The following is a 17,509-nucleotide window of genomic DNA, read 5'->3' on the forward strand; positions in this document are numbered from 1 at the left end:
GGCTCACGAAATAGAGGAATGTCGAATCTGGTTTTGAGAAAAAGTCATGTCCCATAGAGATTACACGCAAAATGAGGAAAAATGACATGCCTCTTTTCATCGCTGTTTTACGCAATGATGCGTTTCTCAAAACGAATATTCATGTTAACTGATGAGAAAGAGTACATTCTAAACTACAACATATCGAAATCTGGGCGAAAAACGATCTATATTGGAGAAGTTACAACCAAATTTGCATAAATTTGATGACGTCATTTTTGAAAAAATGAAATTTTTAGTTTAGGCGCCATTTTGATGACGTCACGATATAATTTAGGGACATTGATGACATGAAATCAAATCTACAACTCATATTCTATCGATATATGAAAAAAAAATTGGGGGTCAATGGACTATTTAAAGAGCTACAGTGAATTTGCAATAGGCATGTTTTTGCCCATATATGGCCTATAGTGAGAGCTCGCGCGCACACGTGCTGCAAACTTTAACGGGTGTTAATTTCGTTATTAATGGTCGTAGAAGGTTGATCAAGGTATCAAATTGTTCAGAATTTTATTATCAATGCAATGATGTAAAAAAAAACGGTGTTTCTGCGTTGCGTATAGGCGTTACGCGCGGAAACGCGCGCGCATATGTGCGCGCGCACAAAATTTTGAAATGCTTAAAATGACCTGAAACGTACTCTCGTTTGGTCAAAAAGTGATTTTGAGCATTTTGAAATTTTGACGCACGCGTACGCGCGCGTCGTGACCTACAGGTGACCTTTGATGACATGACCTGATGACCCTTGACCTGAAGTTGATATGATGTAAATATTGATAATTTTTGATAGTTGATTATGAAGATATGATTGATAATGTGATTTTACAAAATGGCGCCTAGATGACGTCATCATGACCTGATGACCTTGAAAAGCTTATTCTGACGTGTCCATGACAGATCCTATGAATGACATGAAATTCAATGAAATTGATCAAGTCGATTTTGAGATAACTTGGCGACAAAAAAATCGTTAAAAATAAATAAGAAGAAATTGACGAAATTAAGAGGTGATCTGTCATAAATGACAGACCACCTAATAAACAGGTAGACATACATGTACATACTACATACGTGTATTTATTACAGTCATTGTTTGTCATCTCTGACTACATAGCTTCTATGTTTGTTTCTTGTAGTTGTTGTTTACTCTATAGACCAGGGATTCTCAAATGGTGGCGCGCGCGCCACTTGTGGCGCACCGAGCCTTGCGGAGTGGCGCTTGGGAGCCGGTATAAAAAAAAGTAATAATGAGGAAAAATTGGTGAGAGAAAATGTATCTACCAGTAACCTGAAAAGATTTGGTGATCATTTTAATACAAAAAGAAAACAAAAACTCTTCACTTGACACTTAATTGCTGATTAATTTCCTCAAATTTTGTCCAATTTAGCATTTGATAACCCCTATTATGGAGGATCGATGGTGTTCTCCTTTTATCCTACAAACAGGGGTTTCAAATCACATGTGTGGCATATAAAATTTGTGCAGCATTTAAAAAATATATTTTTTAAATGCTGCACAAATTTTATGTGCCACACATGTGATTTGAAAACCCTGTTTGTAGGATTTCTCTTTCAACGGCGAGAAATGTTGCATTTCCAGAATATACATGTACGTTTCGGTTACTTTTTTTCCGGAGCCGATTAAAATCCGAAGTTGTAAATCTGAAATACATGTATGCTCGGATGTATTGCCTGCATGCACTCTTGCTTAACACGAACTGAGTGAATGATATCGCACTTGAGTTGTAGAGAGAGAGGGGGGGGGGGCAGTTTGGGGCGTTAGTGCAGTGCAACGCCGAATTTCCAGCCCTTGCAAAATCGTGGAACGTAACTTCAGTCACTGGCGTACAGATGGGGGTGGGGATTGGGGTGTTTCACGGCCAAGAAAAAAAGGAGAAAAGAAAAGGGAAAGAGTGGAACATTATTTTCTTAATATAATGTCAAAATATAGATTTTTGTATCAAAAAGTTTGCTTTAGCTGCCATATATAGCCCCCTCGTTTTTTTACTCATATACGCCACTTGCTTCAGCCAATAGATCTGGTGCAAAACTGTTTTTGTGCAAAACAGTCTGAACTTGTGGTACCATTGGTATGTTGTGAAAAAGTCACTGGTAAGTTTTCTTTTAATATTAATATTGTGTAGTTTGTTGGCATTTGTATTTCTGCTGTTGATAAATTAAGTAGAGCCCCTCTTGGCAATTTAAAAGGCCCAATATTCCAAAACTTCTGGGGGCTCTGCCCCTTGACCCCCACCAAGGGCCTCTGGAACCCTCCGCTGATACATTGCTGGTTTGCGTAATGGATAGTGGAGCATTACAGATTCTCAACAAGAAATGTGGCGCTTCAAGAAAAGTAATTGAGAATGGCTGCTATAGAATGTTACTAAACTTGCCGCTGTCACTCAAATGTCCTGCACTTTATGACTTGGGAGGCGAAGAAAAAGAGGAGAAGGGGAAGGGGGGGAGGAGGAGGTGGAGCCTTTTGTATGATGATAATATAAAGTATTTGTAGAGGGACGAGAAAAAAGTAACTCCAGACTCACCCCCCCCCTCCATGTGAATTTTCTTTGAAGTTGATTGGATCATGGACCTACTATTGGATGGAGCATACATAGGCTAGGCTAATCCTGTGTGTGCTTCAGGGATGGGGAATTGTTTTTGGATATTCTATCCATCCATCAATCTAGATGATCATATTATCTTTTGTGGATTCCATTCATGAGGTGGTTTCAGACCGCCTCGAAGTTCGCCAGTTCCAGGTATTCTCTGATCGGGAAATTTACCCCGATCAGAAAATACCAGGTATTTTGGTAATGTGAAAGCAAACTACGCGTAATATCCCCGAAAGAAAATACCCGCTAAATAGTAGGTACTTGGCGAAATTACGAGAACTTTCGTGGGGATTTTTCCAAGGTCGCAGGTATTTTGGCGATGTGAAAGCAAATTACGGGAACTTTTAGCCCAGCGTGTCGCTGGGCGCGGCGGCGTGGGTGGCTGCTGGGCTAGTGATTTTGAATTTCGCGCCTTGCCTGCTTATCAGACCATACTGCGCATGCTCGTAACTTCGGGAACTTATCCCGAAGGATGTGTTTCGGGGCGGTGTGAATGCAGGAATAATTAACGGGTATTTTTTAGCCTTAAAAAGTTCTCGTAATTTAACGGGGATTCTTGTGATCGAGGCGGTTTGAAACCACCTAATGACCAGCAATTAATGCACCTGTGTTTACTATTCAAGAACTCAAATGATTTGGAATTTCATAGTGGAGCATTAGTCCTGCCTGGTCAATTCAGTACGTATAGATCCGTTAAAACCACTTGGGCCCAATTTGGTAGTGCCGTGAATGAGTGAATTATTGAATAGATGAATAAATGAACAAATGATTGGGTGAATGAATGAGTAATTGAGTAAATGAAGTATTGAATAAATGAATGGATGGATGGATGGATGAATTAATTAATTACTGAGTGAATGACTGAATGAATAAGTGAGTGAAAATGGTAAATGAACAAATGGAATGGATAACTTAGTGAATGAACAAATGAATGAATGAGCAAATGAATGGATGAAGGAATGAATGACTAAAAACAATAATAAATGAAGGGACAAAATTAAACAAATATGCCTACATGAAGATGAAGTAATGCCTTGTTAACTATTGGTTCATTTTATGAGCTATTGATCTGAATGCCTTGTGACAGGTATCCTTGCATAGCAGAACATGGAAAGTGAGAGCTGTGACCATGGCCTAGTCCCCATCTTCTAATCAAATCAACCATTTATTCTTGTTAATTACCTGCCATTAATTGACTTGCAGCCACCACAAGTGTGATAGTTATTTGGATGTAGAATATCAAGCACTTTGGATATGACTTTTAACCAGTGTTGATTAATCACGTCGAAGTGTTCAATGTGTGATCACTAAGTCATGTCATCTTTCATTCTAATTAATCTCTCAATACATCTTTCACAACTGTTTCAATTACATGGTTATGGCAAATGATTTCCTTATTGAATCGTCATGGACATTAATTTCTCTAGTCGTAATTAAAATGAGAAATTACGTTGGAAAGATTTTGCTTCCTGAGTTTTAGTGGAACTGTATGTATAGTACTTTGAGAAGACTTGATTTGAGAATTTGGTCCTAATCATTTGAAAAATCTGTTGCCAAAATAGCTGTTGGCAAACTTTTATTTTAGAAAACATGGAACTTGTCAAGTTACAGAAATGAAACATCCCAGTTCTATACATGCACTTTTGCCCTTATTTATGATAAATTTCATAATGGTCCTACAATGGTGTGCTTGTAATGTGTATGCCTTTTCCTGAAATGCAAACTACTGTTTTATTTTTTAATTGTTTTGGATGTTTGACAATATATAATTGATACTGCACGATGGCCATAGAGTTTTATGAAGAAAATGCTTTCTGTGTGTGGTTGGTGATATTTTGTTTGCATTTCTGTTCATTTTGTCTACTTAGATTTTCTCTATTCTGTTTCATTGTTTTTCAAGGTATGTATAGCTTTATGGCCTATCGACTTCGAGCCATTGTATTTTACTTTTTATAGCCATTGTATTCTACTTTTAAGGCCCACATTTTTTTCTATTATAGACCTGAACAGATATCATCATCATCCAAAATCCAATAGATACGAGCCAAGTGTTTATCTCCATGTAAGTCATGTAAGCCTGTGAATGCAATATGTGTTATACCATCAACATAACTTTCTGGATGAGAGCCTTTTATTGAACTGTCCTTGTCATGTCCTTGTTCATTTCAGCTCCACCAAGATGACCAACAGTACATGGAAGCATTTGATCAGCTGTTAGAATGTTGGACATCCCTGCTAAGTGAGGCCACCCACTTCCCTCCAGCATACTTCTGTAGCCACGCAATCCAGATATTCAACTGCTACCTCCAGAGTCACTTGGGGGCGCCAGATGGAACTCGGGATCAGGTAAGTTGACCAGAGACAATTTTTTTGTGGGGGGTGGAAACGAGGATATTGGTTACGGTTATATTTTTATTTGATACACTTTTCATCTAATGTCTGGAATAGAATTTGAAAATTCTAGTGTTAATGTATACAGCACTTATATAAAATTAATGGAATTGAAACATATCAAATACCCTATCCCCATTTCATCACAAGGTTTAGTCAATTGCTGCTAGTGATTCATGCATGCCACATGTATGTTTTTCATTTTGTAGAATATGTGGATTTTATTTTTTCTTTTAGTTTTGTTATTTTTTTCTTGAGGGAGAATGTTACTTGTTGTGGGGTGATTATACTGGGATTAAGAAGCTAATTATGTTATTTTTCTGTGAATGAGTCAATATGCAATACTTATGAGAAATTTATGTGAAATGTACTGCTCTTCTTTTAATCAAGTTTGTTTATTCATTTTCCCTCTTTCCACTTGAAATTAAGAAACAGAATGGAGATGCAAGTGAAGATGATGAAGATGAAGAAATTAACGAAGTGGAGGAAGATGATAGAGATCTATATGCTGATCAGCTGATAAGTGTAGCAGCCATGGGCAGAGCAACACCACAACATAGTATACCTATATTAACAAAGTAAGTAAACATTCTTTAGAAAGGGAAACTAGTCTGATCTATTGCTTGTTTTGTTGTTGCGATTTTGAAATGTCCACTCTTCTCCTCCATGAACTCATCGATTTTGGGGGTAGTATTTTATACTGTGTTTGAATAAAATTACTGCATGATTTGGGGTTTCTTTTTCTTGAAAAAAATCACATTTTACTCGTTTCTATTGCAGAAAAGTTGAAAACACTTTCAGGTTGTCACCCAGAACTCTAGTTTAATCTGACTCAAAAACTGCTGTAATTATTTTCACAAGTTTGGCAGCCATACCATTAATATTTATTTGTCTTCTTTGAAAAAGTAGGGTTTTCTTTTATTAAATATCTTTACAGATATATCCCTTGAATTTCCTCATTTAAAAATATTTTCCTCGTTTTGAAGTCCTTCAAATATTGCGATACAATGCATGTGTATTCTTTTAATTTCAAATATGTCTTCTCTTTTTCTGTTATTTTTTTCTTCTTAGGTTTCTGGAAGACAGAGCACACAGATTACACAATCATCTAAATAGGCATCAGCACCAACAGCATCATAATGTAGATCTAGATATTAAAGGGCTTCATCAAATATTTGAAGACGTCCATTGGCTTACGTTAATAACAGGTAAGCTTATCAGGGGTCTGTCTTACAAAGACTCACAATCAATTCAAATCAAGCTCAACCTGATAGTTATCAGGAATTGCTTACAGATAGGAAATAGATCATTCACGATTTCAGGTTTTTTTTAATCTGTTAAAGGAAACCAATACCCAAGATGATAAGCAATCTTACTGCAAAGAGTAAAATAAGAGGAACAATTTAAAACAATTTTCATCAAAATCGGTTATGAATTAAGCAAGTTAGGGACGTTTAAAAACTCTCTATTTGCTTTGTACACATTTTTTTCAGATTTTTCCCTATTATATTTAAAATTGCATATTGCCTCATTCTGAGCATAACATATGTAATGGGAAAATATAATTCACACCACATATGTCAAGGTCAGGAGAAAATGATGTGAAATATGATGTAAAATAAAGGGGAAAATCTGAAAATATGTGTACAAAACAAATGTCGGGTTGTCCACAAGATCAGCCATTTTGAAGCATGTTTGCCAATTTGAGGATCCCCATAGAAAGTACAACCAGACTTTTCAAACCTCCATAACTCGCTTTAGTATTCTGTAACCGATTTTGATGAAACATTTTTTAAATTGTTCCTCTTATTTTACTCTTTCCAATAAGATTGCTTCTCTTCTTGGGTTTGGTTTCCTTTAAGACGTGGCGTAGGAATGGTAATCAGTAAGATCTTGATTTGTTCCGTAATGCAAAGTCAACCCAGTGAACTCCGTATGTGACCTCATATGATCACTTAATCGCTATTTTCTATCCTGCCTCATGTATGTATATATTCCCAAAACCATTTGAAGAAACCAAAGAATTTACAGTAGAAGTATACAAATTAAGATATGACAATCCTTTCAAAATGTACTATGTACATCTAAACCGTTATATGCTGGGGCTATCGGAAATGATATGTGTTTGTTTTCTGATTATGAAAAGTTTTAAAGATTGGTTATTTTATGGAATCGCTCATAACGATGATGCAAATGATAGCAAAATGTGTCTTTTTACTACTTTGATCCTCCTCCTACTCCTACAGGCCACCTTCTAGCAGACGACTTCCGTGGCGAGACACCGATCATTCCAGAGCAGCTTATACGATACTCCCAGCTAGAATCTCAACATGTAAATACAGATGTCACACTAAAGGTTTTAGGTTCAATACAAGAAGACCCCTCTTCAATACCGGGTCATGAAAAGGCTGATAAAGTCATTAGGTAGGTACAAGAATACATTGAGTATTTAAAGTTAATGCTTGTTATTTCAAGTGAAATTTGTCATGTTGACATTAGATGTTTTCCTTCTGTTATGACATGGAAAACTTCTGAATAAACAACATTAGTTCCCTTGACAATGATATTTTGTTGTAGTCATTGCAAGAAATATTTTTGTTTGCTGGATGGGTAGTGGTGCTAAAAGCAGAGGTCTGTTGAGGAAAGAGTGGGGATCAATCGCAACTCTAAAAATCTAGGGTACTGGATTTTCAACCAATGACATTACAGCATTCAAGTAGCTTATAACAATACTTGCAACCTATCATTGATAACAAATTTCATGAAACAATGCCCACTCACCCTTATATCATTAATTGTCAAATATTTTCAGGTTAGCTGCAGCTGTCCTCCGTATCTCTGAGATTGAGAGGAGGGCCGTTCAGGCTCAGCTAGGTGATCTATGGAGTCCTCAGGTCGGTAGTACAGTCGTTTGGTTTCTACGGCGATGGCTCTCATCTTATCTCATGCTCAACGAATCTTACTATCAAGAGGTATAGTCAAAGGCTAGCATTTTGTAAATTATAGCATAATTTTCTTTTTATTTTATTTATTGATTTGTCTCATTTACATGGGATGACCTTGTCAGTGACTTGAACACTTTTAATCTGAAAGAGAGAGAGAGGAAAGGACATAGAAGAAAATAAGAGTGTAAAGAAATTGTGTACCGGGTAACTCTGTCCTCTTATTGGTAAATTAAATCGATTTTCCTAAGTTTTAGGTCATTTTGCTGAAGGGCTGAATGAATATATTTTGATATGTAAATAATCTTTGTTGTTCTTTCAGCTAAGTGTACCTTTAGCAGTTTGTTTTGGTAAGGGTACTGAAGGGAGTAATTGGCTGACTGGTTTTCTTCTTGAGAAGTGCCTTTCAAATCTGTCGGTGTGGAGCGGTGAGCATGAACTAGCCAACGATACAGTGGATCTTCTAGTAGCTCTGGTGGAGAAAAAAGAAAGGTAAAGTTATCAAAATGAAAATTGGGGGGTTTTGCGAGTTTGGAAATAGCAACTACACGTTATCTATGATGGTGGTGATGATGTCGATGCTCTCCCTGGGTGATGATAAAAGTGGTGGTATTAGTGGTGGTGATGATGGTGGGGTAGTGTTGGCGGTTGTAGGGGTGATGGGGGTGATTGTGGTGAAGTTCCTTTTGGTGATGGGGAAGTTGATTCTGGTGATGGTGATGATGGTGATGATGATGATGATGATGCTGGTGATGATGATGATGATGCTGGTGGTGATGATGATGATGATGATGATGGGGATGATGATGGGGATGATGATGATGCTGGTGATGATGATGATGCTGGTGATGATGATGATGATGCTGGTGATGATGATGATGATGAAGATGGTGCTGGTGATGATGATGATGCTGGTGATGATGATGACGATGATGAAGAAGGTGATAAGGACAATGATGATGATGATTATACTGTACACTTAACACATTGCATCCCTTATCCCAAGATAGAGAAAACCTCTTGTCACTGTACATTCTACCTGATGTCATATCTGTTGTTATCCCCAGATGTATACCCGCTCTGCAGTGTGAGAGCTTCTGGACCATAGCTAAGCAGCATGCAAGCAGTTCACCACCCCTAGACCTTCTCCCTCTGGACATCAAATCAAATCTGATGAAAGCATTGGTCCTGGCAGGGTCATTAGCGAACAACCAAGAGATCAAAGACAGGTTTATGCAGGAGGTAACCTTTTATATTCTCGTATTTGGTTTGCCGATTTTCATGTTTTGTTGAGTTTTTTGTATTTGAATTAACATGTATGAAAATAAATGAAATGATATTATCTACTGGGTATTTTTATGAAATAATCAACCCTTTTGCACATCCAACCCCCATATTGCATTATTTTCACTTCATTTCACTGTACTGCTGTAATACTCCATGACAAATTTAGAGCACTACGACTTTTCATATTAACTACATGTAAGAAGCAAAGATATATTACTTCAGGAAGGCCTAATATATGCATATACTGGGTTCGGCTTTATAGAAGTGCACAAGCATTTCATAATCCTCCCAAGTACCCATTTAGCTCACCTGGATTGAATGTAGCACATTGAGAATATATTTCTTTCTGAAAGGAAATAAATCCATGTCTGGGATTTCGAACCCACAAACCACAGTTTCAAATTTAGAGAGTTATCCACTGAGCCTCAATACACTGCTGTGTGACTAGCTCAGGGGGGGTAAGTCTTGGGACTTTGAACCACAAGGTCCTGGGTTTGAATTCCACTGTGGCATTTGAATCCTTTTGCAAGGCATTTATCTACACTTGCTACTCTCCATCCAGGTGCAGAAAGTGGGTACTGGGTACCCATTTTCCTAGAAAGCTCAAACATCTGATTTGTGTAGCAGTGCTAAAGCTGGGATAATAATGTGCAGCACGTAAAAACATTATGTCAAGTGTTATGATTATATTATGATTATTAATTAAGTCAAGTTCAATACATCATCTACTGCACTTTCCTTTCCACAGGTCCTTCTCCCAGTCCAGAATCGCTTCAAGGGATTGGTCCAGCAGGAGGACTTTGTCAGAAAATCCCAGGATGAATCCCTCAAGTCAACCCTCTGCATGCTTCTGAGCCACATCCGGGGCATCGTCATGGGAACCCGCTTCAACTCCGCCGATGAGCTCTTTCTCTTCACCATGCCCCTTGCCACGGAGTCGGTTTCACTCATCAGGACCTATCATAATTGCTCTGATGTTGTCGAGATGGTGTTGGAAATGTTTCTTGAGATGGGCAGGAGACAGCTGACCTACCTCAATAAGGTTGGTTTGTGTTGATGATCGATGATATTTAGTTACAATTAGGAATATCGTTGATGACGACGACGATGATGATGATGGTGGTGATGATGTATGAGGATGAGGAGGAGGAGGATTATGATGATAGTGATGGGAGTAGTGATGATGAGAGTAGTGATCCTGATGGTGGCTTTGATGGTTGCTGATGACAGTGAAAATACTTGATATTTTTTTTAAGTAACAGGACTTCAAATCAAAAGGAATTCGCTCCTTACTTTTTTCACTCTATAGATGTTCAAACTTGGTCACTCTATTGTTCTGACCTTGACTGCCTGGACATACATGTAACAAAGAATTATGGCTGTCACTGGCATTGTCAGTGCTCCTGGGCTTTAACCTGGCCACCACGGTGATGCACAGCCATTCCCAGGAATAAATATTCCACCCCATACCCATTCACTACTCTTGCGTCAAGTGCAATTATAATGTGAATAGATTTCCCATGGTTTGAACTGATGACCCTCTAACTGCAAAGCAAGAGTTAGAACCACTAGACCGTAATGCATCAAGATCAACAGAATGTGGCCTGGCTGGCAGAAGGATGTCAGAATTTCAATTCAATTTGGTCATGTTGGTCAGGAAGAATGGCATTTAACCTGTGCATGTTTTGTACCTTGTGCTTGAGCTAATAACCGGAATTGAAAATCACCCTGCACACACACACTGAACCTACCCCCCCTTCTGCTAGCCAGTTGACAAACTGGTCTGTCAGGTAGAACTATTCTTTTACCCAAACTAAGATATTTGAACTTGTCTTCTTTCAAACCCTCCTCCCAGGCAAACTCCTTCAAGCTGTACGAGATCTCACTGTCCCTCCTGGAGACCTACAACCAGTGCAATCTTGGTAAGCAGACGCACGATATCCTAGCGGAAGAAGAGCAGTACCACGACATATCCATCCTGATTGAGCTACTTACAGAGATCATCTCCAAAGACATGACTGATTTCCTGCATGATGGTAAGTCCTGGGGGTGTTCCAGAAAGCTGTTTGTAAATTTATGAATGGCTCTATGCTCTACCAGTGATACCTTCTTATGGTACAAATGTACATTAATGAAAAATAGATTAGCACCCAAGAATATGTTCCAGTCGTTCGTGAAGTCATTTTCAACTTATGATCACCTTTATAGAATATTGATGTCACTGTAGCATAAAGGTAGCAAATTCTTGTACATGGTTTACAATGAACTTAGAGGGTAGGATAATTTTACAATTGATTGTTACTCATTTATGTGTGATACATTTCACTGATCAACCTACTTAACTCTTGTGTGTGTGCCTTGTAGCAAGATTTTTACTTTTACTCCTTCGTGTACCATACTGTGTGGGTGACAAAGAACTCTTGTATGTGCGTGTGGGTGTGTGTGTGCGCCTTGTAGCAAGATTCTATTTATACTCCTACTAGTACCATACTGTGTGGGTGACAAAAAAAAAATATAGAGGGTCTTACAGACACATTTCTGAATAGATTGGTTTTGATAGCACATCCTGGTCTTTGTTCATGGCTTAGCTATCCCAGTATACTTTAAAAGATGTTAGGTACCTGACCCACTTCAATAAAAAGAATAATGATCGTCATTTACATTTTGATGAGCCAACTCAACTTGCTTGATATTGAAAAGGCGCAACTGTCAGGCAGAACAACAATATTTTTTATGATGTCTGTTCTCATAGTAAATTGCAATCACTTTTCAAGTAAATATGTCTCCCACCCCCCTTCCTCCAACACAAATGCCAGTTGTGATAACGATCTCAAAACGAGTTTGAACAGAATCCCTGAAAATGACCAGCCAAGTTGTATGTTCATATGCCAACTGATTGTGGTAGAAATTGTGTAATTGCTGAGTGATGCAAAATAAGCATGACATTCTACTGAGGTGTAGGGTCTTTTTTCAGGCGATAACTAAATGCTGTGCCCATTTGCTTACCCGTGGTTTACTATTAAATGTGTAATTTATCTTCCATCTTAGATGAGCCAAATCCAGCAAGCAATGTTTCTGCTCCTGATGTTGTCCTGTATGGCCTCAACCTTCTTCTACCTCTTATTAATCATGAACTTCTCAGGGTAAGACTTGTAGCCATTCTACCAAATTAAAAAAAAAACCAAAGTGAGATCTGAAGGTTTTGGAGGGGATGGGGAAATTTGATGAGGATGGGTTTTGCGGAAACCCCAACTTTGTCTTAGCATAAGTCTCACTCTCAACGAAGAACACTGCATGATAATTGAAATATCAACCCTATCAAAGTAAGCTTTAAAAATCTCATGACATTTGAAATTTAGATTTTTCTGTTGTTGAAAGTTTAGAAAGGCAGAGAATCATTGAAATACTTAATTGCAAGAGTCATGTCTTTTCATTCTCCAGTTTCCAACCCTATGTCAGCAGTACTTTCGGCTCGTCACATCCATCGGTGAGCTGTATCCTGAGCGTCTTGTTCGCCTACCGGGTGCGCTCTTCCAGAACCTCATGGCGTCGATGGAGGCAGGACTGACAGAGTTTGGTAGCGACGTTTCCTGTATGACCCTGGATGCCCTGACGTCCATGGCCGAACACTGTGCTAAGAATCGTCAAGTGGTGGCGGGCTCTCAGCTTGATCATGCCATGGAGCACTTTCTAAGGGTGAGATTGTTGCAGCATTTCATTCGTACTTGCTCCCAGCCAATCAGATGCAAGAATTTCTAGTGGCTTATAACATTTTTTCAGTGATAATCACTGACAATTTGCATCATGAATTACTCCTATTTGTTGTCACTGTATAGACTTAAATATTCATACTGTTTTCAGCATATTTATAAGGGCACATTTTAAATTGTGTTCCTCATGTTTCATTTATTCTAATTGGTATCCCTGATTAATTTTTTGCTAGCCTAATTATGCCTTTACCCTGAAGCACTTTATTGTTTCTTCAAGATTTGGTCTTAAATCAAAATTCCTTTTGGATCTGCTTCATTATTCTTGTGGTTTTATTCATTCACTCACTCACTCACTCAGTCATTCATTCAATCATCTATTCATATTTTTATTGTGGGGGGAGTTTCCTAGATACTGTCACAAAAAAAAATGGCTCGAAGAATTTCAAGGATCTTTCTCCAATTCTTTTAATTGGCTTGTGTCTGACTCATGTCTTTACAGAAATACATGTATGGAGGATTGGAAAGAATTAAGTTGCTAAACATATGTAGACTGTGCCATGTCTTTCACAAGGGAATCCCTCAAGCATCTTATCATTGCATATCCTCATATTAATCATTGACAAAACATTGGGGAATGGGGGAAGCATCTGTGCAAGACAGGTTACACTTTTATTGTGTGACTCCTGCTAAATGAAGTGATATGGGTCCCGTAACACAAAGGTTAGCGATTGATCGTACGCCTGATTTTCACGATTGATTGTACATTGTAGTCAATGCAATCAACCGTAGAAAAATGTTCTACGATCGTTGCTAAGCTTTGTGTTACAGGCCCCTGGTTTTCATTGCTGCAGTCACACCAAGGAAACAGACTCCAAATGGATGGATGGTATGTCAAGTAATAAAGTAACAACTTTTTTTGGTGTGAAGTTGGTTCCTCTGAGTGACTGGAGCACTAGATTACACCCCTAGGAGTTTTCCATGAAAAGGCATGGCCATCATTTACCACATGATTTTGTGAAAGCATGTTGGGTCTCTCTGTTGAATTCCATTGAGAGATTTATGATAGATCCACAGTTTATATTTTATGATTTTTTTTTCTTCTAATTCTTGTAGGTTTTATTTGATACCATCGTGAGGCAGAGCTTTGATATGGATATCATTCCAGCGGCTGGAGTTGCTTTCTACACACTCATATGTAGCCATCATGTAAGTCCATCTGTGTTATATTCTACAATCATCCATCTTTTTTATTTCATGCCCTATTTCTTCAAACCTGTAGTATTTCCATCACAATAGTGTTCTGTCTTCGGTTTCTTTAAATCTTTTGTTTCATTCCTTCCAACATGGAGTCTTTCCAGTCCATAGTCATTTGTCCATTATTTCATTCTTTTATAGTCTTTATCTTGTTTTTCATACCCTAGACTTCTAGTCTGTAGTCTTTCATGCTTAAGCTGTAGACCTGATTAAGATATAATTCCATTTACTGTTTGCTATACTAAATTTAGGAGGAATAACCTTTCTATAAAAACTGTTCAGATGAAACAAATTTTGTCCACATACTATGTTAACTTTATTAGAGTGGTAGAGGTAATTTGGCAAGGGAACAAAGATGTTAGTTACTCATTCAGTGACAATTGATTTCTCCTTTGTATATCTTACCCTACTCCAAAATACGTGCAGAAGTTTGATGGAATACAGTCTCCAGGGGGGCGTTTCATGAAAGGACTTGTTAGACGTTTTATCCGACAAGTCTCATTTTATCCGACAGTTACCATAGTAACAGTGCCTCTCAGCCAATCAAAATCATGGAAAGATGTCAGATCTGACAACTTGTCGGATGAAAATATTGATGAAACGCTCCCCTGAATATAATTGTTTTTATTTTCTTCACCATATCCAGGAAAAGTACAGTGAGCTGGTCAACAGCATCCTCCGTCACCAACCAGATCCTTCCAACTATCAGCGATTAGCTACAGCTTTCAGTCAGCTTACACCAAACAATGAAGTCTTCAATCTGGACCGTGCCCATCGTATCAAGTTCCAATCCCAACTGGAGAGTTTCCTAGTCAATGTCAGACCGTTGCTTATTGTCAAGTGATGGCAGTGTCCCAAGAGGGGTTGCATGAACCCTTGGTGTCAGAGGTAGTGCGATTGGTTCTTGAGGATCGTCTCCTCTTCGTGGTATGGCTTACTGCTCAAAGACATTTACTCCGTTGAACTTGCCTTTATGTCTGGCTCGCGCCCCTTGTATCAAGTTCCAATCTTAGCAGGAGCGTTCCCTTGTCAATGTCAGAGCATTTGCTCATTGTGAAATGATGACCATGCCTGAAGATGAATTGACCCGAGATGTCAAGGTTAGCGCGATTGGTTCTTTGTGGTTCACGATTTCCTCTTTGTGGAATGGTTTATTGCGTAAAGACTCGTTAATATCTATGTTGAACTTGCCTCTTCTGTTCATTATACGAACCACTTTGGCATTAAGACAGCATATGCCCAATATTGCTGCGTTCTGTCTGGGCTGCTCACAACATTCCATCTCGATCAGTGTTAGGGTTTCTAGAACTAAAGGTTCAAGAATTGAAGGTGTAGGAATTCAATGATTGTAACATAACAGTCTTGATAGTCTTTATTGAAGGTCATTGAAACTATCAGCATTGTGAGGATCAAGGACTCGACAACTGAAGCATTTTTGTACATTGATGACCTAGATCAAAGATCTTGCCTATTGAGGATGAAAACTAAGGTTTAAGAATTCAAGAATTTTTGTATCTTTATGATCTTGAACTGAAAGTTTATCATTGGTATCAACATTCAAGAATTCTTATTTGCCCGTGTTGAACTTGCCTCAAGAATAGTTGAAAGTACCAGAAGGGTAAGATTAAAAAACTGAAAGGTGTTACAATCTGAGCATTTTATTACCATGATGATGTTTATATGAAAGTTGCAGTTCAAGTGATAAATGTGTAATTATTGTAAATCATGTTGTCTACAAAACACATTGTCTTCCTCTGTCTTGGTTTACTCTGTAAAACGTATCAGATTACCGTGAATGAATGTGTTGTAAGGGCTTGTCTCATGTTTGGTAACGTCAGCTTATCTATACATCCCAGTGTTGTATAAGAACATGCCCTATGGTGATCATAGGAGTGTGTTCAGATGGAAATTCAAATATTCTGTATGGTCACTCCATGGTGGAGTATGAACATGACCAGTATTGATCATAGGAATGTGTTCAGATGAATTGATTAATCCAAGTTTTCAAGTCTTTCAATACAACTTTAATGTACTTTATATTACTGTATAAACATGCCTTGAGAGCTGAGATGGAGCAATCATTGCTTGTTTTCTTAAATAGGCAAGTGTATGTGCTGAACATAATTTGGTTATTAGAGTAACCTGTGTGGGAGCAAAGGGAAATTTTGAAACATGAGAAATCTTGAAGAAAATCTCTTGCTCAAACTGTGTGTGAATAATAAAACAATGTATTTTGTACATGAACTTTATTATTTGTATAGTTAAAGCCTTATTTCTGTATTTCTTTGTTTTTTTCTTTGCTGTTAGGTCGAATGTTCGTGTTATAGAAACTATTACAATTGAAAAAGCAAAACTAAAACAAACATATTGATAATATACATGGAGACTACAATTTAAAATGTGAAGAGAAGTGATTATTAGGGGGAAGATGTTTCATGTAACTGCTTGAGAGCTACACACATTATGAATGCAAGGAACATGCTCTTTGTTACTAGATCAGGTGCTACAATATGTCATTTAATTCCCATCTGCTAAAATCAAAGTTGAAAATACGATATCTGCAAAATAATACATGTATTCTCATCATTAAAAAGCATCTCAATACAAAGTCATTAGTAAAAATGTTAGGTGGTTGATAGGACATTTAGCTCCATATGTTGTAAACAAGCACATATTTGGGTTTTCTGATTAATTGCAGAAGATCATGTCATCAGTCATACACAATTAAGTCGTAGGTAACGTACAAAGAGATGTAAGAAACAATCGTCCTCTTTTGTGCTAGACATTTATTGGCAATTACAAGTTAAAATTGAGCTCTACTATTGTTATCAGTATATTTGTGTATTTATTTATCTTTTTGTTCTGTAGACTGTAGCTACTTGCCAGTATAAAAAATATCCAGTGTTAGGTTGGAAAACTGAAGAAAAAAAAGATACCCCTCCAAACACACACACAACAAAAGTGTGTTAACCATTCCAATGATGTGAGTAGACAATGTACAGAATTACTCTGTTTATGTGTAACTTTGCTTTTGATTATTTATTATGTACATACATGTATACAGTAAATTCATACACTATCATTAAATTCATCTTTAAAAGGAGTATGGCATGAAGTTAATGCAAAGACATGTATGGGCAGCCCATAGGTCCAAAATAATAAACTTAAATAACAATTAACACACCAAGCAAAGGCTGCTCTGTGATAAAGACAATCAGTCAAGGATTCAATTTTTCTTATTTTTTATATTCAATAATCAGAAATGTATGGG

At 37.7% G+C, this 17,509-nt stretch overlaps 1 protein-coding gene across 1 annotated transcript; it reads left to right on the plus strand.

Annotated features, from left to right (window-relative positions):
* Window positions 1–4,786: 4,786 nt before the first annotated feature.
* Window positions 4,787–17,264, plus strand: LOC121413651 (exportin-4-like). Its single transcript, XM_041606563.1, has 13 exons — window positions 4,787–5,000; window positions 5,475–5,623; window positions 6,117–6,253; window positions 7,292–7,469; window positions 7,858–8,017; window positions 8,310–8,479; window positions 9,055–9,229; window positions 10,023–10,316; window positions 11,130–11,310; window positions 12,323–12,417; window positions 12,716–12,970; window positions 14,098–14,190; window positions 14,885–17,264. Exons 1-13 carry the CDS (start codon window positions 4,848–4,850, stop codon window positions 15,080–15,082), a joined length of 2,238 nt encoding a protein of 745 aa, XP_041462497.1. The 5' UTR covers window positions 4,787–4,847; the 3' UTR covers window positions 15,083–17,264.
* Window positions 17,265–17,509: the final 245 nt, after the last annotated feature.

This window comes from Lytechinus variegatus, chromosome 4 (genome assembly GCF_018143015.1).
Source record: "Lytechinus variegatus isolate NC3 chromosome 4, Lvar_3.0, whole genome shotgun sequence".
NCBI lineage: Eukaryota > Metazoa > Echinodermata > Echinoidea > Temnopleuroida > Toxopneustidae > Lytechinus > Lytechinus variegatus.

Excerpts from the sequence above, each read along its gene's own strand:
- LOC121413651 (XM_041606563.1), top strand. The coding sequence starts at position 4,848 with ATGGAAGCATTTGATCAGCTGTTAGAATGTTGGACATCCCTGCTAAGT. Across the intron at positions 8,480-9,054 it reads CTGGTGGAGAAAAAAGAAAG|ATGTATACCCGCTCTGCAGT; the intron begins GTAAAGTTATCA and ends TGTTATCCCCAG. Across the intron at positions 11,311-12,322 it reads GACTGATTTCCTGCATGATG|ATGAGCCAAATCCAGCAAGC; the intron begins GTAAGTCCTGGG and ends CTTCCATCTTAG.